Source organism: Nelumbo lutea, chromosome 1 (genome assembly GCF_056320005.1).
Source record: "Nelumbo lutea isolate HS-2025 chromosome 1, American lotus-T2T, whole genome shotgun sequence".
Taxonomy (NCBI): domain Eukaryota; kingdom Viridiplantae; phylum Streptophyta; class Magnoliopsida; order Proteales; family Nelumbonaceae; genus Nelumbo; species Nelumbo lutea.
This window is the reverse complement of record NC_142684.1, coordinates 191,802,450-191,830,378: the sequence shown is the minus strand read 5'-3', so window position 1 is coordinate 191,830,378 and position 27,929 is coordinate 191,802,450. Positions and strand designations below refer to the sequence as shown.

General features: G+C 39.9%; 1 protein-coding gene across 2 annotated transcripts; it reads right to left on the bottom strand.

Annotated features, from left to right (window-relative positions):
- Positions 1 to 10: 10 nt before the first annotated feature.
- Positions 11 to 27,920, bottom strand: LOC148880057 (Protein kinase superfamily protein). 2 transcript variants are annotated; one of them, XM_088961870.1, is made up of 9 exons: positions 27,614 to 27,920; positions 27,257 to 27,410; positions 26,699 to 26,789; positions 26,459 to 26,533; positions 26,291 to 26,379; positions 25,959 to 26,077; positions 11,257 to 11,397; positions 2,785 to 2,861; positions 11 to 323 (listed from the first exon to the last, which is right to left on the bottom strand). In XM_088961870.1, exons 1-9 carry the CDS (start codon positions 27,714 to 27,716, stop codon positions 177 to 179), a joined length of 996 nt encoding a protein of 331 aa, XP_088817996.1. In that variant the 5' UTR covers positions 27,717 to 27,920; the 3' UTR covers positions 11 to 176. The 2 variants fall into 2 exon arrangements, with proteins under 2 accessions (XP_088817996.1, XP_088817997.1); XM_088961871.1 differs by having other exon boundaries at positions 2,685 to 2,861; positions 27,614 to 27,850.
- Between the last annotated feature and the right edge of the window lie 9 nt (positions 27,921 to 27,929).

Below are 27,929 nucleotides of genomic sequence, written 5' to 3'. Positions count from 1 at the left end.
AAAAACAGAATTGCTCAAAACATGCCAATTCCATATAGAAACTGGATATAAAACAAGAGAAAGTGGAAAAGGAATATGCATTTGATCGATCATACTTTACAAGGAGCGTGTCGATTAACTTAACCTAGTCCAAGAAATGCATGTACAAGAACCGAAAAGAATCTTAAGACCATAGGCTATGCTTTTAACATCCGAAGATAGTCATCTATTATTGACATGGCTGATGACCGGTAACCAGAACCAAATAAATTGTAATGGTTCAGGTAATGGTACAGCATATAAAGGTCCCTCCTCTTCTCAAACCCTGGTTGCTTGGGCATCACCTGCAAAAGATGTTGTGTTACAAATGTCCATCTTGGATGAAAATTAAGGAAGCAAAATTTCCGTTAGTATACTCTAAATCCTTGTCTTCATGTTTCCTTCTACCTTGGTTCTTTGAGCCAGTTTCTTAAAAGGCTTATGGCTTACATCTTGAGGCTTATGCCTCTTCAAGTATAAAGCACATTCATCACACCTTGAGATGCCTTTGTGCTTTGTGCCTATGTTTTAACATATTTAAAACCATTTTGAGATACAACTTAAAAAATTAGAGCTTCTTAATAATTATTAAATGATTTGCAAGAATGTGGTACCTTTCTCTAAAGCTAATAGTATCCTTAATTCCTTTGAATATGTAAACATATATTCATTTATATGATTTTTCTTACATAAGAATACATTCCTCCTATACAAGATTCTATACATCTTATATTAGTTTGATGTTTTTCTTAAGAATCAGTAACTCATGATTATGACTCATGAGCCTAAAGGTCCTTGCGCTTCACCCCGTGCCTCCACAATCCACATTTTTAAATATTGCTTTGAAGTAAAACTCTACCAACAAGATATTTTGCCCCTCTTCTCTCCTTGGATCAGGTATGATTTACACTCGAATAATCTCATAAAGTTCTGGGAACATGTTTGGGTTAGGGAGCCCTTTGAAAGAACAATTTCCAGCTCTATTTGCAATCTCCACCCTCAAAAATGAACCAATTACCAATTTCCTCGTTTCCTCAAACTCAAATTCCGGGTTTGCTTGGAACTTGGGTTTGAGAAGAGCACTCGGACACAGAACTGGATAATGTTTCAACTCTTTTGTCCATTCTTGATGGGATTTTCTTGGAACCCACAAAGATAGATAATAGGATCTGGTCTCTATCTCCCTCTGGATCCTTTACTTGTGCATCCTTCTTTAAAGCCCTGATACAACCAGAAACTCCTATTGGATTGTCATTCCCTGTCAAGGAAGTGTGATGTAAACCTATACCTTCAAGGGTTGGGAGCTTTTATCGGGAAGTTTTCTTTGAAAGAATCAACACAGGTGACCTACTTCAAAGAAAAAGACCCAATAGCTATTTATCTCCACACTAGTGTGTTTTATACAAAGCTGTTGGTGAGTCTAGGTACCACTTACTAATATCTTGTGTTTTGGCAAAAGATATTTGGGATTGGTTTGCTTCTTTATTTGGGTGCAGGTGGACACTTCCAACTAGTCTACAAAGCTTGTTTTCCTCTTCACCTATTGAATGCTCAACGAAAAGATCAAGAATTATGTGGAGATGCGTGAGATCTGCTGTTTGTTGGACATTATGGGAGGAAAGAAATGCAAGGATCTTCTCGGAAAAGGAGAGAGGCTTGGAAAATATGGTAGAGTTTATTCATATTAGAGTAATACACTGGCTGAAGACAATGGAGGAGTTTACAGATTTTTCAACAAACGATTTGCTAAGAAAGTGGAAAGAAGTTGCTAGCTCAGCTACAAGGAAGAAGACTTTGAATATCATGTGGAACCCTCCACCTCCTGGTTTTATCAAACTAAATTTTGATGGCAGTAGCATGGGGAAGCAATGTAATAGCTTTGTTCTCTAGTCCAATTGGAGTGGGAGACTCTTGAGGGCTGAGGTGTTAGCAGTGTTGGAAGGGGTGCAAAGGGCCAAAGAAATTGAAGTTAAGAAACTGATTATAGAAGGAGATTCTGCAGTTGTTGTGGATTGGTTGAAAGAAGACACTTCCAAGATGTGGAGCTACAGTAATGAGAAAAGAAAATTCAAGTTGCTGATTAAGGATATGGAAGTCCTATGTACTTGGGTTAAAAGAAATGCTAATTCCTTTGCTGATGGATTGGCTAGGCAAGGAGTTTTTAGAAATTCTGGGTTTTGGGCTCAATTGTGAGGTTCTGAATGTTTAAATCAAATGTATTTCTGTTCTGGGGAGTTAAGAATCCTTAGCTCCTCTTCCCTGTAACTTTTTTCCAATATTAATGAATTCTGTGGTTATTGATCAAAAAAAAAAAAAAAGTACTACTCTACCAATATTTTTATCAATAAACAAAGATTTTATTGGAAGGATTCTTAAGTCATTATACGGAAAAAACAAGTTACAAACATGACCTCCCCTGATCTTTTTCTTTTTTTTTTTTTTTTTGAGAAAAGATACCTTATAAAAAGAAAGGAGTACATGACACGATATACAACAAAACAAAAACAAAGAAAGGATTCTCAAGGATTACATAGGCATGGTCCAATTACCATACGAAGTATCCAAATGGGCCTAGATTTTGCAAGATCATCTGCTATTACATTTAGTTCCTAGCCTTTGAGAAAAGAGCGATACCAAAATATCTGAATGTGCAACATGCAAAATACCTAGAAGAATGAATTTGCAGGTTATCCTATCCTCATTCATGTCGTCAATTGTTTTCCTTGCTAGATGTCCACATGTAGAAAATGTTACAAAAGAATATACCTCAAAATAGGACTTGTAGAAGGATCCCCCAAATCCAGCACACCATGACATTCCAAATTCTGCTTCATTATGTCCATCTAGACAAGAAGATAAACAAATTAGCAAAGCATTAGAGATTAAAAGTAAGGGCCCATTTCTTGGTGTAATGGTAAAACCTGGGGCTGCCAAGCAGAAGTCTAAGAGTGACCACTTTGTGCCAAAAAAAAAGCCCAGATAGGCAGGATCAACAATTTATGGCCCATTTTAAAACTTAAAGAAATGGTTCTTTTGCTATAACCTCAATCCTTATTATGATAAGAAACATACTGAAATACCATATGAATAGGAGCACATAATTTTCATCTTTAAGTCATTTTTTCAATACAAAATTTATAATAATGTATTTTTGGCAGAATATATGTTTAATCAAGGAACACAAAGTTCAATGTTTCTTCAATCAGATAAGATCTTCCAATTATATAGAACCTATGGAGCTCCCTTTCCAAGCATAGTTGTCAAGGTGACGCCTAGGCAACAAGACACCACATAATATTTTTATATTTCTATTTTATGTTATTAATAGTAGTACAATAAATATTATTAGACTAAACTATTCATATTATGGATTTATAGTATTAATATTACTTTTATTTTTATACTTGTTTCTTTTTATTATTTTCATATTTGTTTGTGTTTAATTGACACAGAAGTCAGCATAGTCTTGAACCCTTCAGGACTTCAAAACTTGAATTGATAAGAAATAACTTGAGGATTTTATCCAATTGACACACAAGAACAATCAATAGGACTTCTTCGTAGGAACAAAACAAGGGCTTAACACTTATAGTTTGTATGTTTCCTTTCTTATTTTTTTCCCTTATAGTTATGTTGACTTTTTATCTTTTGATGTGGGCTTTATATTTATTTCATGAGGATTATGGTAATTATTAGTTAAAACTTAAAAATTACTTCTTATTACTAAGAAACATAAGGGAACTACCCTTATGTTTATAATTTTTTATTTTAAAAACTCGTTGCCTAGGTGGATGCCTAGGTGACTAGGCAACAAGGCGCTCCCCTATCACCTAGCTTTGCCTTGACACCTTGAAAACTATGTTTCCAAGTCCATGTGGTAGTTAACAGATCTCCAAACCAACCCCACAACCTAAACTCTTGGCACATAGTTCTACTTCCATCTTCTCTGCCCAAATATTTCTCATAAATCGCTTTCCTCTGTAAGCCAGAATTTTCCTCTTTTTATGTCTTCCAATGCCCATCATCCCCATGCTCACATTTATAAACAACTAAGCACTCAATTAAATTATACTTTTTGTTCAATTTACGTCCTTTTTGATATAGAATAATGAGCAATGACTCAAACCATTACCAACTTCCAACTTATCTGCAATAGCATGAGACTCAAAACAAATGACTACTAAAACAGACATTAGAGAGATAAAAACTTAGTAACAATAATTCATCTCCAAGCAGAAGTAGCTGGTTTCCCTAGGAGTGCAAGTCGGGCCATGTTAGGTCAGACTGAGGTCAACCCTAACCCAACCCAAGCTGATGAACCCAAAGTTAATAGGGATTGGGTTAGGTTTGGGTTGGCCTGACTTCTCTACTTTCTTTTGCCAAATGTTTTTATTTACTAGGCACAAATGTTGAGGTCGATTCAGTTTTAACATTATTACATATAAAATGACGTAATTATCATGCTTTAGAAAAAAAATTCCTTTAAACTTAAAATTGTTGGCATACATATATACATGCATATTAGATACATATTTACATGCATACGTTTATGGGTTCAGAGTTGCATATATACATACATTCATATGAATACATGGGCATGTGCATATATACACGAGTGCTTACAAAAATACATGTTTATAAAAATTTTTCCAGATACAAATACGAAGTTAAGTTGGGTACGGGAGTTGGCCAAGGTCCAATCCAAAGTTAAGTCAGGTTCATACTTTTCAACCCTAACCCTAACTTCAACATGATCCAACCCAACCTGATTTTTTCAGGTTGGGTAAGAGCTAACCTGGCCCAAGTTGCAGCCCTAGGTTTCCCCCAGATTGCCAGTCTCTTTTGTATTATATTTTCCCAGAGGTAGTCACCCAGGAAACAACACATTCATTTCAGCATACAATTTTGTAGTTTAATCAATCAAGTCAAAGCTTCAACATACCTAAAATAGAGTCCCTAATATGAATCTAAACTAAAAGCCTGTCAATACATCAAACAGGAAGGTATTTCCTCCATCTTTCATTACTAAATTAATATTCTTAAACGTACAATTGCAAAATGTATTTAGATCATGATCATTTACAATTTGTATCCTGTTCAATCTGACAAATTTTCAACTCCCATGTAAGTTAATTTAGCTGATCTCATTAAGAATTTATAATATTGAAGTCCAGCTGAATCAATTATTTACATAATGAACCAAATCCAGTTATACTAAATATTGTATGCACATAACCTCAGCATTTTTTGAAATTATCTGTCATGTTTTAACATACCCACAAATAAGAAAGTGGTATCCTTGAGTGGCTCGTTGCATGCTCCATTACTGGACATATTCATACAGAAACAAATCAAGAAGCTCTAACAAGAAATGACCTAAAATATTTGTAAAGTTAACAAATGGATAATCTTCTGTGCCACAACCACAAGGTCATGGCTTAAACTCCCCTTCCTTTAAAAAGAAATGTTATTGTTTCTACTGTTGCTACAGTAGTCCGAACCAGTAAGGAGAAGAAGAAAGAGAAGGAGAAGAAGAAGAAGATGAAAGAACTGTCGAACCTAATAGCTAAACCCTATCAATCAACCTTTTAATAGTGATTAGGCTCTAATTAAATGTACAAGGACTAAACTGCCCCTACTTAAGTATGGGACAGAGAACCTCTAATAAGACTGTCACATAAGCTCATAACTTAACCAAGGTGAGATGACTAATCTACCCTTATTCGGCTAACTCTAACACTCCCCCTCAAGCTGGAGAATATATATCATATAATCCCAGCTTGTTACATATATAGTTCACTCTCCCTGAGCTTAAGGCTTTTGTAAGCAAATCTGCCCACTGATCACCTGAGCCTACATGTTCTGTGCTTATCTCTCCAGTAAGAACCTTCTCCCTCACAAAGTGGCAATCAATCTCTATGTGCTTTGTTCTCTCATGAAAAACAGGGTTGGATGAGATATGGAGCGCAGCTTGATTGTCACAGTACAACTTCATAGGTTTATCCATATGGAACCCGATTTCTTGTAGGAGATTCCTCAACCACACTAATTCACATGTAGTGTGTGCCATGGCTCTGTACTCAGCTTCAACACTGCTTCTAGCCACAACCGTCTGCTTTTTACTCTTCCACGTCACAAGATTTCCTCCAAGAAATGTGCAGTAACCTGTAGTAGATCTTCTATCAGACACAAAGCCCGCCCAATCTGCATCCGTGTACCCAACTACTTCAAGTTTTCTTCCTGGTTTATACAATAGCCCACGACTCGGAGCTCCCTTCAGATATCTTACAATTCTAAGAACTGCATCCCAGTGAGATATACGAGGGTTCTGCATAAATTGGCTCACCACACTGACTACAAAGGAGATGTCTAGTCTCGTGATAGTCAAATAGTTCAGCTTCCCCACTAGTCATCTATACCTTCCAGGATCATCAAATATTTCCCTTGTATCACTGCTCAACTTAACATTTGGTTCCATAGGAGTCTCAGCCGGTTTTGCACCTAACAATCTTGTTTCGTCCAATAGATCAAGAACATATTTTCTTTGGCACAGGTTTACACCTTGTCTTGATTTAGCAACTTCTATACCCAAGAAATACTTCAATGTCCCAAGGTCTTTTGTTTGAAAATGATTTTGCAGAAAGACATTTAGTTTGTCGATCCCCAATTTGTCACTGCCAGTTATGACAATATCATCCACATAGACCACTAATAAAATCTTTCCAGCTTCTGAGTCATAGCTGAACACTGAGTGATCAACCTAACATTGTTTCATTCCAAAATTCTTCACCACTTAACTAAACTTCCCAAATCACGCACGAGGCAATTGTTTCAACCCATAAATTGCCTTTCTTAGTCTGCACACCTTACCAGCCTCCCCCTGAGCAACAAACCCAAGTGGTTGCTCCATATATACCTCCTCTATAAGGTCACCATGAAGGAAGGCATTTTTTATGTCAAGTTGAAATAGGGGCCAATCACACATAACTGCCAAGGAAATTAACACACGGACAGAGCTAATCTTAGCCACTGGAGAGAAGGTCTCCATATAGTCCACTCCATACAACTGTGAATAAATTTTAGCAACAAGTCTGGCTTTCAGACGCTCCACACTACCATCTGGCAAGTATTTAACAGTATACACCCATTTACAACCCACAACATGCTTACCAAGAGGAAGAGTAGTGAGCTCCCACGTGTGAGTATGCTGAAGAGCAGAGAGTTCCTCCTCCATTGTCTGCCTCCACCCAGGTGAACTAAGAGCCTCTTGGACATTGTTAGGTATGGAAATAGATGACAATAGTGAAACAAACTAGCGATGTGAGGCGGAAAGGCGAGATACTGAAACAAAATTGGAAATGGAATGGAGAGTAGAACTACGTTTACCTTTCCGTAAGGCAATGGATAGATCAAGTCCTGAGGGTTCAGCAACGGGAGCAACGACAGGATCCGCGGACAAGGTAGAAGCTGGAGGAGGGGCCGGTGTCATTCAACGTGTATACACTTGCCGAATTGGTGGTCGTTCAGTAGGGATCTGCACTAGATGAGGTGATGAGTCAACTCCAACAGGAACACCCGGAACAGGATCACTGACCGGAAGAGGAAGAGGAAGTAAAGGTGGAGACGAAGATGCTTCAGTTCCTGAGAAGAAGGGAATAAACTCAAAAAATGTGACATCAGGACAAACATAGCACTTCCGAGTAATGGGATTGTAACACTTGTACCCTTTTTGAGTCCGAGAGTAGCCAAGAAAGACACACATAATGGAGCATGCATCCAACTTGTCTATTCCAGGACTCAGATTGTGAACAAAGCACACACATCCAAAGATACGAGGTGTTAATGGAAAGGGAGACAATGTGGGGAACAAGATAGAGAAGGGAGACCGACCATGAAGAATAAAGGAGGGCATCCGATTAATGAGAAAACACACAGTAAGTATAGCATCACTCCAAAACCGTTTAGGAACACTCATATGATGAAGAATAGACCGAGCCGTTTCAAGGAGATGACGGTTCTTCCGTTCAGCCACCCCATTTTGTTGAGGAGTGGATGCACATGAAGTTTGATGAATGATGCCATGTTGTTTTAAATACTATTGAAAGGAAGTAAGAAAATATTCACGACCATTATATGAACGAAGAACTTTGATTGGAACACCAAATTGTGTATGTATTTCAGCATGGAATTTTCGAAAAATGGAAAATAATTCACTCTTTCTTTCATTAAATAAATCCATGTCATTCTTGAACAATCATCAATAAAAGTGACAAAATACTTGTAACCATTATAAGACTCTATTTTGATCAGGCCCCAAACATCTGAATGAACCAAAGCAAAAGGACTCAGCATACGACTTTCAACTCTAGGACTGAAGGAAACACGACGATGTTTCCCAAACTGACACGACTCACACTATAACACTGACAAATGACTCAAAGACGGAACTAGTATCTTGAGTGCCTTGAGGGAAGGATGTCCCAGTTGACAATGCCACTGTAGAGGAGTGAGTGAAGTCTAAAGTGCAATTGACGATCCACCACCGTCAAGATAATACAATCCACCAGCTCCATGCCCCCCACCAATCTTCTTCCCCGTCCTGAGATCCTGAAAAACACAAGAGGAAGGGAAAAAAGTAACAGAACAGTTAAGAGTCTTGGTTAATTTAATAACAGACATAAGATTGAATGGAAACTTAGGGACATATAGAACAGATGATAAAGAAAGAGAAGCCATGTCAACATTGCCAACACCACAGATGGGAGAGGAGGAACCATTGGCAAGGGTAACAGTTTGAGATGTGGAAGTTTCAGAGAGAGAAGAGAACACACCTGGAGTCCCGGTCATGTGATCAGAGGCTCCAGCATCAATAATCCAAGGAGAGGTTTTAGATGACAAGCAAGCTATACCAGAGTGGGCAAGAGTAGCAGTAGTGTGTTGTAAAGTGGACTGAAGGAACCGCTCATACTCATCACGTGGTACACTCACCATCTCCCTTCCGGAAATAGATGTAGATGTGGAAGGAGTTAGGTCTGCCTGTTGATTATCACTGACATCAACCCCACCAGCAATAGCATGATTGGCCCATTTAGAGGGAGGGCGACCATGGAGATCATAACAGAAATTTACCGAATGTCCTTCCCTGCCACAGTGGGTACACTTCCTTGTAGAGCTGCCTTTTTCTTTTCTTTGCCACGGCCTCCCCCTGAGTCACGACCACCACCACAGCCAAATATGGAACCACCACGACCTCCTCGGGAGGCATGTCCTCCCCCTTTCGTACCACATCCACCTTCTCTGGCTGTCACAAAAGCTGATCTATCAGACTGTGTGGGATTCTCTGTCTATCCCAAAGAAATCCTGCGAAGCCGAGCAAACACTTCCTCAAGTGTAGGAAGGGTAGAGCCCCCCAATATTTGGGCCCTAACTGGTTCATACTCTGATTTCAACCCCACTAAGAACCTTGTGACATCTAGTTGTTCCCTCTGTTGTTGCTGAACCTTAACATCTGGAGTGAGAGGATGATAGACATTGAGTTCATTACTGAGGTTCTTCATACTGGCATAGTACTCTTCTAGGGTTTTATTTCCTTATTGCAGACCAAAGTACTCCTGATAGAGCTGATATACCCTTGTAATATTATCTTGCCCAGAATACAGCTTCTTGGCATGTTACCATATGTCCTTAGTTGTATCTAAGAACATGAAGTTGGCACTTATTTTGGGTTCCATACCATTCCATAGCCATGTCATGATTTGAGCATCCTCCTATTCCCAATCATCAAACCCCGGAGAGTCAGCCGGTGGTTTATCTTCTTTCACATGCTTCACTTTTCTCTTTGCCTTGAGAAAAACTTCCACTGACTTGGCCCATGGAACATTTCTGATCACTACAGCCATTCAGTTTAATTGAGGTCATCTGTACACCTAGATAGTCAGAGGAAACCACCACACTACGTTTCTGATCACTACAGCCATCTCCCATTGCTGCCATGATACTCTTTCAATGTTGCCTCTAATCTGAATTCCCAATCACCAACTAAGTGCTGCTGTCAAGAGTTTGATGTTCCAGAACCTACAGCAGTCCCTAAACACAATGATAGATACACACTCCTTTGTTCTTCTCCACACCACTACTGATTTCACAAAAAACACAGACTACACCGACATTAATTCAGCACTTACTAACCACATGCAAGCTCTCTTACAACTACTCAACAGAGTTTGTGCATCACAAGCACCACCACACAGCCATAGCTGTCGCACACAATACAGACCTGCTTTAACGCTTTTAAGAGGGCACCACAAGACCAACAAGAACTCAACTAGTACCATTGCATTACACCTTGCACCATTCAGCCACCTACAGTAGCCCCTACACCATTTGGCCACCAGCAGCAGCCCTTACACCATTTGGTCACTGTAAACACAGCCAGTTCTTGGAATTTTTCCAAGAACCAGGGCAACAACCAACCTAGTTCTCTAGGTTCTGATCAGTCCTCTCAAGTTCTTGAAGATTTTCAACCCAAAAATACCAACAGCACAAAGAGAAGAGATAACCAACCTTCGCTTGAGAGCTTCAGCCAACCATTCACTGCTGAAGTTGTTTTCTTAGGAAATGAGGTTCTGCGCACCAGAAAAAAAAAAAGAAGAGCTGAGATGTTTCAGGCCTGGGACGAACCACTTTTCTCCATTGACAGCCCAGAGAAGAAAAGAAGAGAACTGAAGCACGAACTGAAATTGTCACGAACTGAAACAGGTCACGAACCTGGCTCTGATACCATGTTTCTATTGTTGCTACAGTAGTCCGAACCAGTAAGGAGAAGAAGAAAGAGAAGGAGAAGAAGAAGAAGATGAAAGAACTGTCGAACCTAATAGCTAAACCCTATCAGTCGACCTCTTAATAGTGATTAGGCTCTAATTAAATGTACAAGGACTAAACTGCCCCTACTTAAGTATGGGACAGAGAACCTCTAATAAGACTGCCACATAAGCTCATAACTTAACCAAGGTGAGATGACTAATCTACCCTTATTCGGCTAACTCTAACAGTTATCATACATCTATCTATAAAGCTTATTACTTTTCTATTTTCATTTGACCCAAATGATAAACCACCAGATCTTCTGAGGTGTTAACAAACTCTGGTTGATCTCATACAATTAAAAGAAATGCTTAGTTTAAGATGATGCATCCAGTCCAGATACCAATCTAAGAACCTGATCCAACTTGGACTTACAGTAGCATGCTGGATCCAGTATAAGAGGGTCACCATTCTTGTCAGAGCTGATATTCCCACTCCATAAATCTCCATGTAGGAGGCATGGTTCAAGAACAGCACCTTCAAATAAAGGTCCCATATTCTTCACAAGTCTTTGTCCTGTTAAAAATCAAGAGAACAGGCATGGAAATAAATTATCTTCAACAAGAATACAAGTAGAATAAGATGTCCCAAAAAGTATACAAATCTGCAACAGTAAAGCTAGCTCAGTTGAGCTGAGCATGAACTATGGTGGTCATGGTTCGCTACGGACATATAAGGATACATATAGTTTACTTTCAGACATACAAATTTAAGTAGAGAATGGGCTTTTACATTTAAACATTTGGGTCTATATCTGCCCAATAACTTCAAAGCCTATTATGTACAGAATTTATGTGATCCCAGATGAACATCCAATGAGCCCAGCCCCCAAGATATTCGGTTGGCACTTCAGGCTCATAATGAGACCAAGCCAAGCCTAAACCTGATGATGAGTGGCAAGTCTGAGAATTGGACACAGCTTAGTTTGGCTCAGATTCACTACAGCCCTATCTGTGTGTAACAAAAAGGCAGTAAAATTTGAAAATCTCATAGAAAGAGAGATTCCAAAAGGAAAAGATCAAGTTCCTTTAACATAACAGCAAAAGATTCATCTTATTGGCATCTTGCACAGCTGATGAGCACATCAGACATGTTCAATATGCCATACTTCAATAGGAAAAAAAAATAATTTATCCTTCTCTCTCTCTCTCTCTCTCTCTCTCTCTCTCACACACACACACACACATAAATGAATGTGATAGAAATTGATATTATGTAAAAAGTTTGTATTACCACTAAATGCACAACCAAATAAATGTTTTGAGCATTTCATGATGGCCACAATCAGTAATTAGTATTTTTATCAAGTGGTCTAACATTGACCTACTCATCTATGCCTGAGTGATATTGCTTTAATGCATCTGAAACTAATAGAAGCAAAGGCAATATGAAAATCATTATATTGTAGAGACAGTGAAATCTAGCCGTAGTGCTATTTTTTTTTTATCAATAACAAGAAACTTTATTAAAGATATGAAACTATGTGAAGCTTAGGTACAAAGGGGAGGTAAAAAGACTTAACTCCCCACCAAAGAATACAAGGAAAATTCAAAAATTAGTCCAAAAAGTCGAAACCCTATCCACCCCTTGCTTTGCTAACCCATCAGCAAAAGAATTAGCAGTCCTCTTCACCCAGTTGTAATGAACCACAATATCCCTACTCAGCCAGTTAAATTTATTCTTCTCATTGTTATAACTCTATAATCCGCTGCCTCCCCCCTTTAGCCACCTAATCACCACCTCCGAGTCACCTTCAAGAACCAAGCATCTGATGTTCAACTCCCTTGCTGTTTGCATACCTTCTAGGGATGCAAGGATCTCAGCCTAAGAGAGTCTCCTTCCCCAAATGGGCCTGAGAACATAGCAATAATAGCCCCCACCTCATTCCTGAATACTCCCCCAATCCCAGAAGGCCCTGGGTTCCTTATACAGATACCATCAAAATTCAATTTTATGAACCCAGAAGGAGGAGGGGACCACGAAGGACTACAGGTCCTCTTACAAAGGGCAAAGGAGGCTATCTCCTTCCAATTTCTCACCACATCAGCCACAGAATAATCTGAGAACAATTCCATAGTTTTCAACCAATGTGCCACCCTTAACAGGAATAGATCTAATAAGTTTCCAGTGGTTCTTTCCTTATCTGAAAATATTTGTGAGTTTCTTTCTTCCCATAGAGACCAACACACTGCCGCCCTAATGCTTCTCCACATAGTCTTCCCTCTCTTCTTTGGCCATCTGAAAAAAGAGGGAGAGAACAAGCTTTGGGCACTCCCAGGGGGAATCCAAACACACCCAAAAGGGGAAAAGACCCACTCCCAAACTGATTTGGCAACCGAACAAGTGACCATAAGGTGGTAACCAGTTTCCCCATCAGCTTTACAGAGAGTATATCTATTAGGAAGTAAACAAGAGTTGAGTCTCTTCTTTTGAAGTAGGTCATTTGTGTTAATTCTTTCTAGGAAAGTTTCCCAACAAAAACTACCAACCCGAGGAGGAATGGGCCTACTCCAAATTTCTTTAACTGGGAAAGACAACCCAGTGGGATCAGAAGGTTGAGTTAAAGTCTCGAAAAATGAGGCACAAGAAAAAACACTTGAAGAGGAGGGAACCCAAAATCTAGTGTCCTCCTCAATGGGATCCAACAAGACATTTTCAAGGATGGCTAACAAAGACAACATGTGGTCCAAGTCTGTGTCCCTAATTGCCCTTCTCATCCCTAGGTTCCACCCAAACCCTGAAGGAGAGTCTAAAGGGGTTAAGAAGGAAGAAATGGGTTCATTTTTCAAATCAGAAAGAGCATACAAAGAGGGGAGTTGGTCCATTAGAGGTGAGTCCCCGACCCAAAGTTGTTCCCAAAATTTTATTTTATTACCGAAGTTAAGACCATACCTGATACAAGGGGAGAATACTGGAAGCAGTTTGTGTGTGGCTGACCAAGGAGAAGCAGTTGTAGTCCTTACCAAGATTCCAGGTTCCCAACCATTGTCTTCCAACCCATGTATATTAGCCACAATCTTTGTCCACAACTTGTCTCTTTCCAACAGAAACCTCCATAGCCATTTCCCCAACAATGCCATGTTCCTCTTCCTAAGATTCCCAATCCCAAGACCTCCTAGCTTTTTACCTCTATTTACCACCTCCCAACTCACCCTATAATCTTGCTTCTCCTCTCCAGGCTCCCACAAGAAATCCCTCATAAGCTTTTCCAAAGTGTTAGAGACCTTTGTGGGGATCTCAAACACAGATGGGAAGTACACAGGAAGATTAGCTAAGGTGGATCTAATCAAAGTGATTCTCCCCCCAAGGAAAGATAATTTTTCCTCCAAAAGGCAAGCCTTTTCCCAAATCTCTCCACCACCAGGTTCCAAAAGCTTACCTCTTAGGGTTATCCCCCAGGGGGAGGCCTAAGTAAGCCATCAGCCAATCCGAGGTTGCACACCCTAAGACATCTGCATACTCTCTAAGCTCCCTCTCCTCCAGATTCACACCCGCCAAACTACTTTTATCCAAATTCACCTTGAGATTGGATACCCACTCAAATAGTTGTATTGCCAACTTTAGGTTCCGAATCCACTCAGTGTCCCCACCTTCACAGAAAAGGATAGTGTCATCTACAAACTAGAGATGAAGAAGAGGTATCTCCTCCCTTCCTACTCTCCATCCTTTTATTAAATTCCTTGAATCTGCTCTCTGAATCAATCTCCCAAGTACATCAGCAATCAGAGTGAATAGGAAAGGAGATAGTGGATCACCTTGTCTTATTCCTCTAATCCACCACAGTTCCATTCACCAAGATAGAGTAGTGGCAACTTCTAATACAACCCTAAATCCAATTACACCAACTATCTCCAAAGCCAAAACTTTTCAACACCTTCAACAAGAAGGACCAATCAACCAAGTCATAAGCCCTTCTCCAAGTCCAGTTTACACACCACTCCTTTCTTCTTGGATTTCCTAAAACTCTCCAGACTCTCATTTGCAATCAAGATTTGAATAGTAATTGGTCTTCCCATCACAAAAGAACCTTGGTTAGGTGCAATTATAGAAGGAAGAACCTTCTTTAACCTTAGAGACAACACTTTTGCTATTATTTTGCACAAATTGTTCACCAAACTAATAGGTCTGAAGTCCCTTGGTTGTGAAGCCTCTTTCTTCTTAGGAACCAGAGCAATGAAAGTGGAGTTCAAGCCCGGGTTGATTATTCCCCTTCTGTGGAACTCCTCAAACACTGACCTAATATCTTCCTCCACAATACCCCAACAATCTAGCCGTAGAGCTATTTTTTGTACTTTTACTTTTCTTTTCTACATATCTCTCTTTGTATTATATCTCTCATGTATATTAAGGACAGATCTGTCCTTTTACAAATTAATATAAATATTTCTTTTAGGGTGTCGACTGACACAAGTTGTCACACCCACCATTCAGTTGTGTTGTCTCTCTCTCTTTCTCTTTCTCAGTTTTTCGATCTGACTCTGACATGGTATCAGAGCAAGTCACGATCTGATCAGTCTAAAAGCATCGGATCAGGCTAAAACTTTAGATTTGTCGCCTAGGGTAGATCTACTGTTTCCAATTGGTTTGGTTTTGTAATCTGAAGAGCTATACTCGAAGTAGCAAGGAGGAGAAGAGAACCACAAAATTGAAGAGAATGTCGAACTGTACAAGGCAGTCGACCAGTCTTTTATTTATAAATGAATAATAGTACAATGTACAAGAAATTACTGAGATGCCCCTGATTAGTGATGGGACGCCCAGATGACTTAAATCACTAAACAGGATTAGGCCAATTAACACAGGCCCAGTTACAAGATAAGTTAAACATAAGATTGGGCTAATAAGAACTCTTATCGGTCGAACATCACTCTAACATTCTAACACTCCCCCTCAAGCTAAGCATGGATATCAATCATGTTTAGCTTGCCAAGTATGTCCATGAACTTTGTTGATGCCAACCCTTTTGTTAATACATCTGCAATCTGCATCTCTAATGGAGTATAAGATACACAGAGTTCTCCTGAAATAATTCTCTCTCTGACAAAGTGTCGATCAATTTCAATATGTTTTGTCCTGTCATGCTGTACGGGATTGTTGGCAATGTTGATAGCAGCTTTATTATCACAATACAGCTTGAGAGGACCCTCAGTCTTGATACCAAGCTCATTAAGGAGAGTTCTAAGCCATAAGAGTTCAGCAACCCCGTGTGCCATAGCCCGGTATTCTGCTTCTTACTGCGCCATGTGACTAGGTTTCCTCCCAAGAATGTACAATAACCTGAGGTTGATTTTCTTTCTCCAACAGACCCAGCCCAATCAGCATCAGTGTAGGCTTCAATTTCAATTCTGCTCTTTTTTCTGAGTAGAATTCCTTTCCCTGGGAAAGTCTTCAAGTATCTGAGGATTCTTTCCACTACTCTCATATGAGGGGCCTTTGGGGAGTGCATGAATTGACTGACAACATGCACTGCATAGGCAATGTCTGGCCGAGTAAGGGATAAGTATATCAGTTTTCCTACCAATTTTTTGTACCTTTCCTTATCACAGTATTCCTCACCCATTGATTCTTGTAATCCATGGCTTGGTTCTATTGGATTGTCTGCTGGCCTGCACCCCATCATGCCTGTTTCCTCTAGGAGATCTAGCACATACTTTCTTTGACATATGTAGATTCCTTCTCTTGATCTAGCAACTTCAATCCCAAGAAAGTATCTCAAATTTCCCAGGTCTTTGATCCCAAATTCTGAAGCTAAGAACTCCTTCAACCTCTTCATCTCTTTCACATCATTTCCAGTAATCACCATATCATCCACATATACAATGAGTGTTGTAAGTTTGTCATCCTGTCTCCTTGTAAACAATGTATGATCTGCACTGCTCTGAGTGTACCCTACTTTCTTCTTGGCCAAACAAAGTCTCTCAAACCATGCCCGGGGAGATTGCTTCAAACCATATAATGCTTTCCTTAGTTTACATACCTTCTTTCCAACATCATATCTAGGTTGGGGTTCCATGAATACCGCTTCATGAAGATCACCATTTAGGAAGGCATTCTTCACATCCAGTTGATGAAGTCCCCAAGAGAATTTTGCTGCTAGTGACAGTACAACCCTGATTGTGTTGAGTTTTGCTACTAGGGCAAAAGTTTCCTTGTAGTCAATTCCTTCCTTTTGTGTAAATCCCTTTGCCACAAGTCTGGCCTTGTACCTCTCAATTGACCCATTTTCCCTGTGCTTTACTGTGAATACCCACTTGCACCCAACAGTGCCTTTCCCCTCTGGCAGGTCCACCAATTCCCACGTCCTTGCTTTCATTAGGGCTTTCATCTCCTCATTCATGGCTTCTTTCCACCTTGGATCAGATGCTGCCTCTGAACACCTAGAAGGGATACATAGAGAGGAAAGAGCAGACACAAAGGAGTGATAGGCAGGGGATAAGTGTGACTAAAAAACATAATCAGCTATAGGATGCCGAATGGTACAAGAGCAAACAGGCTTACGGAGAGCAATAGGAAGATTCAAATCTGAATTGAGTGAGTCGGAATTACCTTGGATTGCAGAGACAGATTGATTTGAGTTCAACTGGTTGCAATCATGAGGTTGAGAGGCCTTCTTCCTTCTACTGTATGTAAGTATCTCTTTCTCTTGTTCACTGAAACCTTCAGAAGCATCAGCCGAATCTGGAGAAGTGACTGGCACAGTGGGAGTCTCACTAGGTTGACCCGAAATGTTACAGCTAGTAGTAGTTTAAGGTGATGAAATGAGAACAAAAAAGAAGGGAGAATGAGAATCCTCTTCCATCCCACTACTCTCCCCCTGAAGAGGATTCTGAGAAGACTGGAAATAGGGTTGAGACTCAAAAAAGACTACATCTCTGGTGACAGATTTTTTCTTGGAGACAGGATCATAACACTTATACCCCTTTTGTGTAGGAGAGTACCCCAAAAATATTCCCTTTGTAGCCTTAGGATCCAGCTTGGTTTTCTTTGGATCCTTCACATGTATGAAGCATGTACAATCAAAAACCCGTGGGGGAAGAGGAAATTCTGGAAGAGTGGGACACAAAACAGAGAAAGGGGTCTTCATACCCAATACCTTAGATGGCATCCGATTTATCAGGTATGATGCAGTGAGAACAGCTTGAGACCAATATTGCTTGGGCACATTGTGCTGGAAAAAAAGGGCTCGAGCTGTCTCCAATAGGTGCCTGTTCTTGTGCTCAGCAACCCCATTTTGCTGAAGGGTGTAAGCACATGATGATTGATGTAGCATGCCTGCATCTTCCATGAATGAGTTCAGGGATCTTTCAAAGTATTCAGCTGCATTGTCTGAATGGAATTGCTTGATCTTTTTATCAATTTGTGTTTCAACCATCTTGCAAAACATCATAGTTATCCGGGGAACTTCATCATGTCCTTTCAACAGATAAATCCAAGTGCACTGAGAATAATGGTCAATAAAACTGATAAAGTAACAGAAGCCATCAATGGAAACAAAGGGAGAATGACCCCAAACATTAGAATGAACCAAATCAAAAGGGTCTTGAATTTCATTTCTAGAAATTGGATACATTGATCTGCATTGTTTTGACATTTGACATACATCACAAATTAAACTCTGACTCGGAATGCCCTTACATAATTCGGGAAACAACATTGCTAAAGAAGAAAAAGACAAATGACCTAGCCTAGCATGCCACAAGTGCAGCCTAGCTATTGACTGCACACATTCCGGACTAGTAGTAGAAGCTTGCAAGGCTGAGCTGACATCTTCATCAAAATAGTAGAGGCCCCCATACTCATGACCACTCCCAATCATTCTCCTCGTCAATCTATCCTAGAAGACACAATGAGAAGGAAAGAAAGTTTATACTGCAGTTCAAATTATTTGTAAGCTTTGAAACAGACAACAGATTTGAGGTAAGACTAGGAACATGTAGGACTGATTTAAGAGAGAGATCATTTCTTAGGTCAACCACCCCCTTTCCAGAGATGGTGGAGAGGGACCCATCAGCTACTCTCATCTTATCCTGGCCAAACAACAAATGATATGTAGAGAATAAGGAGGACATATGTGTCATATGGTCAGTGGCTCCGGAATCAATCACCCAAGAGGTAGAATTAATGGAACTAGTTGCACTAAATGCAGAGGCTGTACTTGATTTGGCAAGAGAGGTGGAAGCTAAAGAATTGTTCTTCAGACTGGCTAATGCCCGGCTGAGAACCTCTACCTCACTAGCTGTGAAGCCCGAAGTACTTGGTCCAGAGGAGTCGACAGCCTGCCTTGCGGTGGAAGAGGACACTGTCTGAGTACTCTGTGAGTTGTCACTACTGTTGTTGGTGGCAAGATTCCCACTTGTTGTGTGGCCCTTATGTTGCCTTTTGTCCTTTCTCAGAGCAGCTGGCTTCAGATGAGGGTACAAGACCCAACATTTCTCCTATGTGTGTTTCTCACCACCACAATGGGTACACTTGAGGGACTTCTTGTCTGAAAATCTATTCCCCTTAGTGAAGACTAAGGCTGAATGTTCTCCAAGTAGTTTTGTTGATTGTGTCTGAGAGTCAACTTGCATCTCCTTTCTCCTTACTTCTTCATTCCTCACCAAGTAGTAGACATGGTGAAGCTCAGGTAATTCATCTCTCCCTAGAATCTATGATCGTATACCTTCATATACAGGGTTAAGACCCGCTAGAAACTCGAAGGCTCTGCCCTCCTCAATCTGCTTGTCATGCCTCCCCTTATCATTGGCATTTTCCCAATCCAAATCAAGTGGTGGTCAAGCTCTTCCCAGAGGCCTTCTAGTGTTGCAAAGTAGGTTGCCACGGACATGTCTCCTTGCCTTAGGGCTGCAATGTCTTGGTTCAGCCTGTAGATTCTAGCATTGTTCTTTTTCTGGCCATATATCTTAGATACTTTCTCCCAAATTTTAGCAGCTGTAGGGAAGTGATGAACAGTTCTGGCCACCCTAAGAGTCATAGAGGCCAGCAACCAAGACATGACTGTGGCATTTTCCTTGCGCCACACGGTGTATTCAAGACTGCCAATTTCTAGTTGTTTCTTGTCTCCATCCAAATAGCCAGTGAGTTCACGAGAGGTAATGAATAGCATTGCAGAGATGGACTACTCTCTGAAGTTATACTCATTCAATAGCACACTTGTAATCTGCAAGCTGTGTAGATTAGGGTTTTCCAGGTTTGAGGACCTTGTGACAGGTCTGTTATCTCTAGAGGAAACTTCACCGGATAGTGAGGACATCCTGACTTCAGTCCAAGAGTTGTTCACAGTACTAATAAGTGGTTCTGTTAAGGACTGGCCAAAGTGGTCACTGTGTTCACAGTACTGGTAGAAGTGTTCACAGTTCGGGTACAGTAGCAAGTAAAGGTCTGTAACTGAACCAGTTCAGCCCAAGAGTAGGGCTGATAACCGACCTGAAGAAAACCTATAACTGAAGTTGCCACAGTTCTGTAAGAGTCTTGCTGATGCACCGAGACTGCAACTGTAGAAGCTGATGCACCGAAACTACAACTATAGAAGAAGCTAAGTCTTTACCATTTGTTCTGCACAAGTCTTGCTGGAGCACCAAAGCTGCAATTGTAGAGGAAGTTCTCCCCCTCCCGGCTAGTGCTAGGACTGTTGAATCAGCCCTCAACCAGGTATGTCCTATACAGACCTCTCTTAGTAGCCCAATAGCTACTACTTGCTGGAAATAATCTAGTAGGACATCTACTTCTGGGTCTTACTTCCCTTGAGTCCTACAACCAAGAGAAACCCTAGGTTCGAACTTGCTTTACTCTCTTACACTCCTAGGTCTTTACTACAGCAACCCAAAAAAGGAAGAGAGAAGATGAAAAGACAGCAAGAGAAGAGAGTGCACCTACTGAAACCAGGAAGGAGCTAATGCTCTAACACCATGTAGTCTGAAGAGCTATACTCGAAGTAACAAGGAGAAGAGAACCATAGAACTGAAGAGAATGTCGAACCGTACAAGGCAGTCGACCAGTCTTTTATTTATAGATGAATATAGTACAAGGTACAAGAAATTACTGGGATGCCCCTAATTAGTGATGGGACACCCAGATGACTTAAATCACTAAACAAGATTAGGCCCATTAACACAAGCCCAGTTACAAGATAAGTTAAACATAAGACTGGGCTAATAAGAACTCTTATCAGCCGAACATCACTCTAACATTCTAACAGGTTTGAATCGGATTTGATCTAGAAGAGTTTTGAGCCACTTCAGAGTTTGACAGACCCTTACAGTTTCCTTTTCTGGACATTGACTGAAAGGTACTTCATTATTCTACTATTTTGAACACTTCTCTCTGTGGTTTTTCTTGCTCTTGTGATTCAATGGCATCAGAAAGAATGGAAGTTCTCCCCCATCAAGTTTAATTGTACGAACTATGCACTTTGAAATTCAATTTCCAATTTCATGTCGAGGCAAAAGGTCTCTGGGGATATTTGGATGGATCAGTAATTAAAACTAATGATTCGGACATCAAGGGTCTTAATCAGTGGAGAATTGATAATGGAAAAATTGCATCTTGGATCTTAGGATCCGTTGAAACTAACATTGCAATTCCTATGACAAGATACAGGACTGTCTGTGAGATGTATGAGTATCTTGAAAGAGTATATGAGCAATCAAACACCTCAAGACAGTATCAGATAGAGGTTGACATCTCCCATTATCAAGGAGAAAGAAAGGTCCAACAGTACTATGATGGGTTTATTAACCTTTGGACCAAATATGAACTTGTTCACATGGGGAATGATCCTTTAGAATGTTGTGTGAAATATATGAAGGAACACTTCGATAAAAAAAAAAGATTATCCACTTTCTAATGTATCTCTGACCTGAATTCTAAGTTGTTAGATCAAATATCCTGAATCGAGGAACACTTCCCGACTTGGATACTATTCTTGGTGAAACTCTAAGGGCTGAAACCAAATTTGCCACACAGACTACTCTGGATGGAAGGAAGGAATCTAACATTGATATGGTCTTTCTAGCAACAAAACCGAAAGGGAAGAAGGACTTCTCTAAAATATAGTGCTATGAATGTAAGGAGTTCGGACATGTTTCTCACTACAAGAAAGAATACATACACCTATTGTAAGCAGGTTGGCCATATTATCACTAAATGTCCCACTCGGCCTCAGAAAAGCAATGGATCAAATTAGAAGAAAGGAAGCTACAAGACTTATCAGACAGGTGTAGATGGATCAAATGCAGCATCCTCTATTACTTCTGTGACTGGGCAGAATGACACCTCAGGTAGCATGTCTGAAGAACGAATTCAACAGCTCATGTCCTCTGTTATCTCTTCAGCCTTCTCTACTATGGGCTTGTCTGGTAAGTCTCCTACCTACTGTCCCTCACCGAACCATCTATGATACATTGACTCAAGAGCCTCTAACCATGTGACAGGGGCCACTCTTGGTCAGTGTCCTAAACCTCATCTCCCCAATAAACACATTGTTACTGCTAATGGTGAAAAATTATATATACATGAATGTGATGATTTATATTTATCTACTTCTAAGTCATCTCCATTTCATTTGTCCAAAACCCTATTTGTACCTAAGCTTACAACCAATTTAATTTTTGTTGGCCAACTTGTAGAGGAAAGTAACAATGTCTCATTTACTTCTAATGGTTGTTTAATACAAGACTGGCAAACTGCGGAGGTGAAGGGGAAGGGGCGTAGACTGGGAAGACTGTTTGTTCTGGAATTTGAGAAGAATAAAATTGTGTCTGCTTCTACTTCATATTTGATTTCTACTACTAGTTTTGAATTTGTTAATTGTAATAAAGATTGGCACTTGTGGCATAAACGACTGGACCATCCTTTCTCTAAGAAACTTGATCAATTGTTTTCCTCTAGTAGTTTACCTGCTTCTAATGTTTTTCTTAAAAATGTGAATAAAGACTGCATTACTTGTGGCTTATGTAAGAGTCATATTTTGCCTTTTCCTTCTCATTCTGAACATGCAACAGTCCCTTTTTATTTAATACATAGTGATGTTTGGTCGTCTCCAATTGTCTCACGGATGGGTTTTAAATATTTTGTAACCTTTATTGATGACTGCACTTGTTTCACTTGGGCCTATTTTCTTCGAAGGAAATTTGAAGTGTACTCCATATTTCAGCACTTTCACACCTATGTTGCCACTCAATTTGATGCCCGAATTTGTGTGTTACAATCGGATTCAGGGGGAGAGTATATTGATGGAGATTTCCAAAACAACTTAAAACAACATGGAACTCAAACCCAAAAGTCTTGTCCAGGCACCCCACAAAAAACAGGGTAGCGGAAAGGAAAAATGGGCATATCTTGAGTGTAGTCAAAACCCTTTTACAGGATTCCCACGTACCCTCTTGGTTTTGGGTGGAGGCGGCCAGCACTGCTGTGTATCTCATAAATCGTCTCCCGTCATCAGTCTTGAACAACTTCTCTCCTTTTCAATCCCTCTTCCACAAATCCCCAGACCTATACATGCTCAGAGTATTCAGATGTGCTTGTTTTGTCCACCTTCCACCCCATGAACACACAAAGTTAACTACACAAGCAGCTTTGTGCGCCTTTATGGGGTATAGCTCTGAACATAAAGGGTATCTTTGCTATAACCCTTTAGTTCATCGTCTTCGAATTTCTCGTAATATAGTTTTTCTTGAAAGTGTGTCATTTTTTGAACATACTATGAAGTTCCCAGCTCCTTTCGTTTCCTTGCTGCATAGTTTTGATTCTACAGGTACACCGAATACTCCATTGTCACCTCTTCAACAACTTCAGACCTACTTCAGGAAGCAACGACCTTCTTCAGTCTCCATCCCCCCTCTGCTCCACCTCTAGTTGCTGATCCGGTCACTCAAACTACCTCAGTAAGTGTTCAAGATCTTCCCTCTGAACCTATTGCTCCTACTTTATGTTGTTCCTCTATAATTTCTTGTCCACCTAACCGTTATGGTTATTCACCAGACCATAGCTCCTTTCTGCCATTTTATCTACCACAGACATTCCCAGATCTTATCAGCAGGCTGTAGCAGAACCACACTGCAAAGATGCAATGGATTATGAGATTCGAGTAGTTCTGGAGAATGACACCTAGGACCTAGTCAAAGCTCCACCTGAGACATCTCTCATAGGAAGTTGATGGATCTATTTTATGAAACTAAAATCTGATGGAAGCCTAGACAAATACAAAGCTAGGCTTGTTGCACAGGGTTACAAATAGGAATATGGGATAGACTATGAGGAGATTTTTGCTCCGGTAGCTAAGATGACCACTGTACGACTTTTGATGGTATTGTCTGCAGTCAAACAGTGGACAATTTATCAGATGGATGTCAAGAATGCTTTTCTCCATGGGGAATTGAAAGAGACAATTTACATGAAGCCTCCTCTGAGGTATTGTACAGATCTGCAGCTTGTTTGTCATCTGAAGAAGTCACTTTATGGCCTGAAGCAAGCTCCTAGGGTCTGGTTTGAGAAGTTCAGATCTATCATCACTGATGCTAGCTTTATTCAGAGTCCTTCTGATTACTCCTTGTTCACCCTAAGGTGGAAGCAAGGAGTAATAATATTACTCCTTTATGTTATGATATACTCACTACAAGGGATGACATAGAAGGAATTTCTAGGCTACAATAGTTACTCAGTGAATCCTTCAAGATGAAGGACTTGGGACCGCTGACATATTTCTTGGGCCTTGAGGTGAGTAGAAATTCTCGAGGCTACTTTGTTAATCAACAGAAGTATGCAGCTGATCTGGTTAAACTGGCAAATCTTAGTGATTCTAAGATTGTGGACACTCCACTAGAACTGAATTTGAAACTCAACAAAGATGATGGGTCTCCCCTTGAAGATCCTACCCTTTATCGTCAGCTAGTGGGCAGTTTAATCTATCTCACCATGACTCGGTTGGACATATCTTATGCAGTTCAGATAGTAAGTCAGTTTATGTCTTCTCCGAGACAACCACATTTATCTACAATTCATTGGATTATAAGATATGTACGGGGCACACTATCACATGGGATATTCTTCTCCTCATCATCTCACATTCATCTTATGGCCTATGCAGATGCTGATTGGGCTGGATGCCCTGACACCCGACGATCTACAATTGGCTGGTGTGTCTTCCTAGGCAACTCCCTTATCTCATGGAAGTGCAAGAAACAAGCTATTGTGTCCAAATCTTCCACTGAAGTTGAATACAAGGCTATGTCTTCCGTGTGTAGTGAGATCGTATGGCTTCGGGCTCTTTTATTTGAAATACTAAGTGAGCCACCATTGTCTATTCCTCTTTATGCAGACAACATCAGTGCAATCAAAATTGCATCCAACCCCATCTTCCATGAGCGCACCAAACACATAGAAGTTGATTGCCACTTCATTCGCAATCTCCTTCTTGAGGGTATCATATCTCTTCCTCATGTCTCCTCTAGGCTCCAACTGGCAGACTTGTTAACTAAAGCAATGACACTGGCTCAGCATCTATTTCTCATGGACAAATTGATGCTTATTCCTAGGCATCAGTTTGGGGGGGAGTGTAAAGACAGTGAAATCTAGCCGTAGGGCTATTTTTGTACTTTTACTTTTCTTTTTTGTATATCTCTCATGTAATATTAAGGGCAGATCTGTCCTTTTACAACTTAATATAAATATTTCTTTTAGGGTGTCGATTGACACAAGTTGTCACACCCACCATTCGGTTGTGTTGTCTCTCTCTTTCTCTTTCTCAGTTTTTCGATCCGACTCTGGCATATATAGCTTTAGAGTAAAATTCACAAAGAAGCATGCAGCTGACTTAATTGTTAATTATAGGCAGAAATATCCTCTCCATAGTGATAATGTCCATTTTAATGAGCTTGTCTATATTTATTTCGTAGACCAATGGGGTGCCTACCCCCTTTGTATGTAGCCAAATTTCTTTAATACCAAAAGTATATATATTCCTTATGATTTTTTTCTTCGATCAATTTTCATCAATGTGAATACAAGTAATTCTTACAAAAATATGGTACCAAAATCATTTTAAAAGCATATTATTGCTTTGAGAACTAGATTACCTTTCTCATAAATGGTGGAATCACCAAATTGATCCTTTGCCAACTTCAGTTGATATCCCAATCTATGCTCTGCGTAAAATTGAACCCAATCTGATGACCAAGTGTTTATCTGTGGAGTACTGTAGAAACATATATAAGTCCATTAGACTTCAGCGAAGTGCATAAGATTACATCTGGTACAACAAATATAGAGCCCATGACAACATCAAATTAATATAATTAATTTTCTCTTCCTCAGAATGAACCTAACAAAGAATGGAATATGGATTAAATGCCTATATTTAGTACAGAAATGGAGAAAGAAAAGGTCAACATAGACCAAAAAATGTCACCTGCCTATGGTATTGTTGACATCAAAACCAAAGCCCTTGTTTGATTTGCCAGCTTTATGCATTTCAGCAAGCTTCCTTCCTAGGACTGACTGAGAATAGATAATTATAAAATAAATAAGATACCAACTCATTCCTACCAATATTAGAAGCACAAATCACAAGTCTCACCTGATCACCTCTAGATGAACCAAACTCAATGAACTCCATGATAATATAAGATCCACCTGATGGTAATGGCCCAACCTACAAAGTCAACAAAATTCACTTTTATCCTTTTTTTTTTATAAATAAATTCACTTTTGTCCTATATAAGGTTACATAAGTTAAAATCAAAAAGAGAAGTGAAAGCATGTAACAAGCTATTAATCTAGCTTTAACTATATTTAACCAGTTAACCGAGCTTGCCACCTTAAATGGCTTTGGCACACGGATTGATTTAGTCTCGTACATAGCACTTAAACCAAGAGACTCTCCTTCAAACATTGATGGTCCAATACTCCTGAATCATAATTACAGAAGATAGAAGTTTTAGCGTTCCTTCGAATAGGACATATCCTGATGCTAAGAAAGCCAAACGAGAGAAAATAATGTTTAGGTCACAGGTACAGACCCTGAAATTACATTAATGACACCTGCTATCTACTGCTACTCAATGCAAAGTGGTATGCCACAGAATTGCGCCAAAAATCAAAATTTACTTAAGCTGTTGTTCCACATAAATCATCAAAGCCAATATGCACACGGGAAAATTAGTAGAAGAAGCATTTTATGGTTTGTTAGGTATCGAAATGAGAACTAGCATAGAATAAATAATGTTGAAGGAGTTCGATTTTAGGTTCCTGTCGCGCTAGTCTGCTTCTAGCTAGATTCTAAAAACCACCAAAGGAAAATGTACAAATCAGAAACATATTGGTGGGAAATTGAATATGACTGTCAATTCCTCAGAAGACCATTTTAAGCTTATACCTGTTTGACTTGACAAAAAAGGGACCAGCATCAGTGTCATATCGATTTGCGCGATTGATGCAACCACCACCGATTGGACTGATTCTTGTAATCTGTGTCGCCTTTCCTTCCGTAAGAATCCACTCACTGATTGGATCATCGCTTAACGCTGCCACTGTCGAATTAAATCCAAACGCGAATATATCATCAAATATTGTTCAAATTAAAAGCTCTTCTAAAATATGAACAATTATCAAGTCATAATTTCCTAAGACCCATAAATTGGTTTCATTTCAGGCAACAGTTAGTCCAAGTACTTGAAGAAAAGGAGAGAGAGAGAGAGAGAGAGAGAGAATTGGGAGGTTCATTGTTGCTTACTGATAAAAGGTTTACGGAGGTTGCGTTTGGTGAGGGAGAAACGATGAAGACGAGGTGAAGGAAAACAGCAGGAGAGCGAAGGGACTCCTACGTGCGACAGCATTATCTCTCCCTCCCCCGCTTAAAACCAATCCAGTCGGTGGAGACGTCCGTATGGTCACGAACTTATTGGTCTCTTTTATGTTTTCTGTAAGGTCAATGACAGGTATTTAATTCTACATTCAGGGTCATAGAAGGAATCTGAATTATCCATGGCAGGATTTCTCTCATGATGTTCGGTAGTGTGCCAAGTTGAAATCATATGACCGAGTGTTGT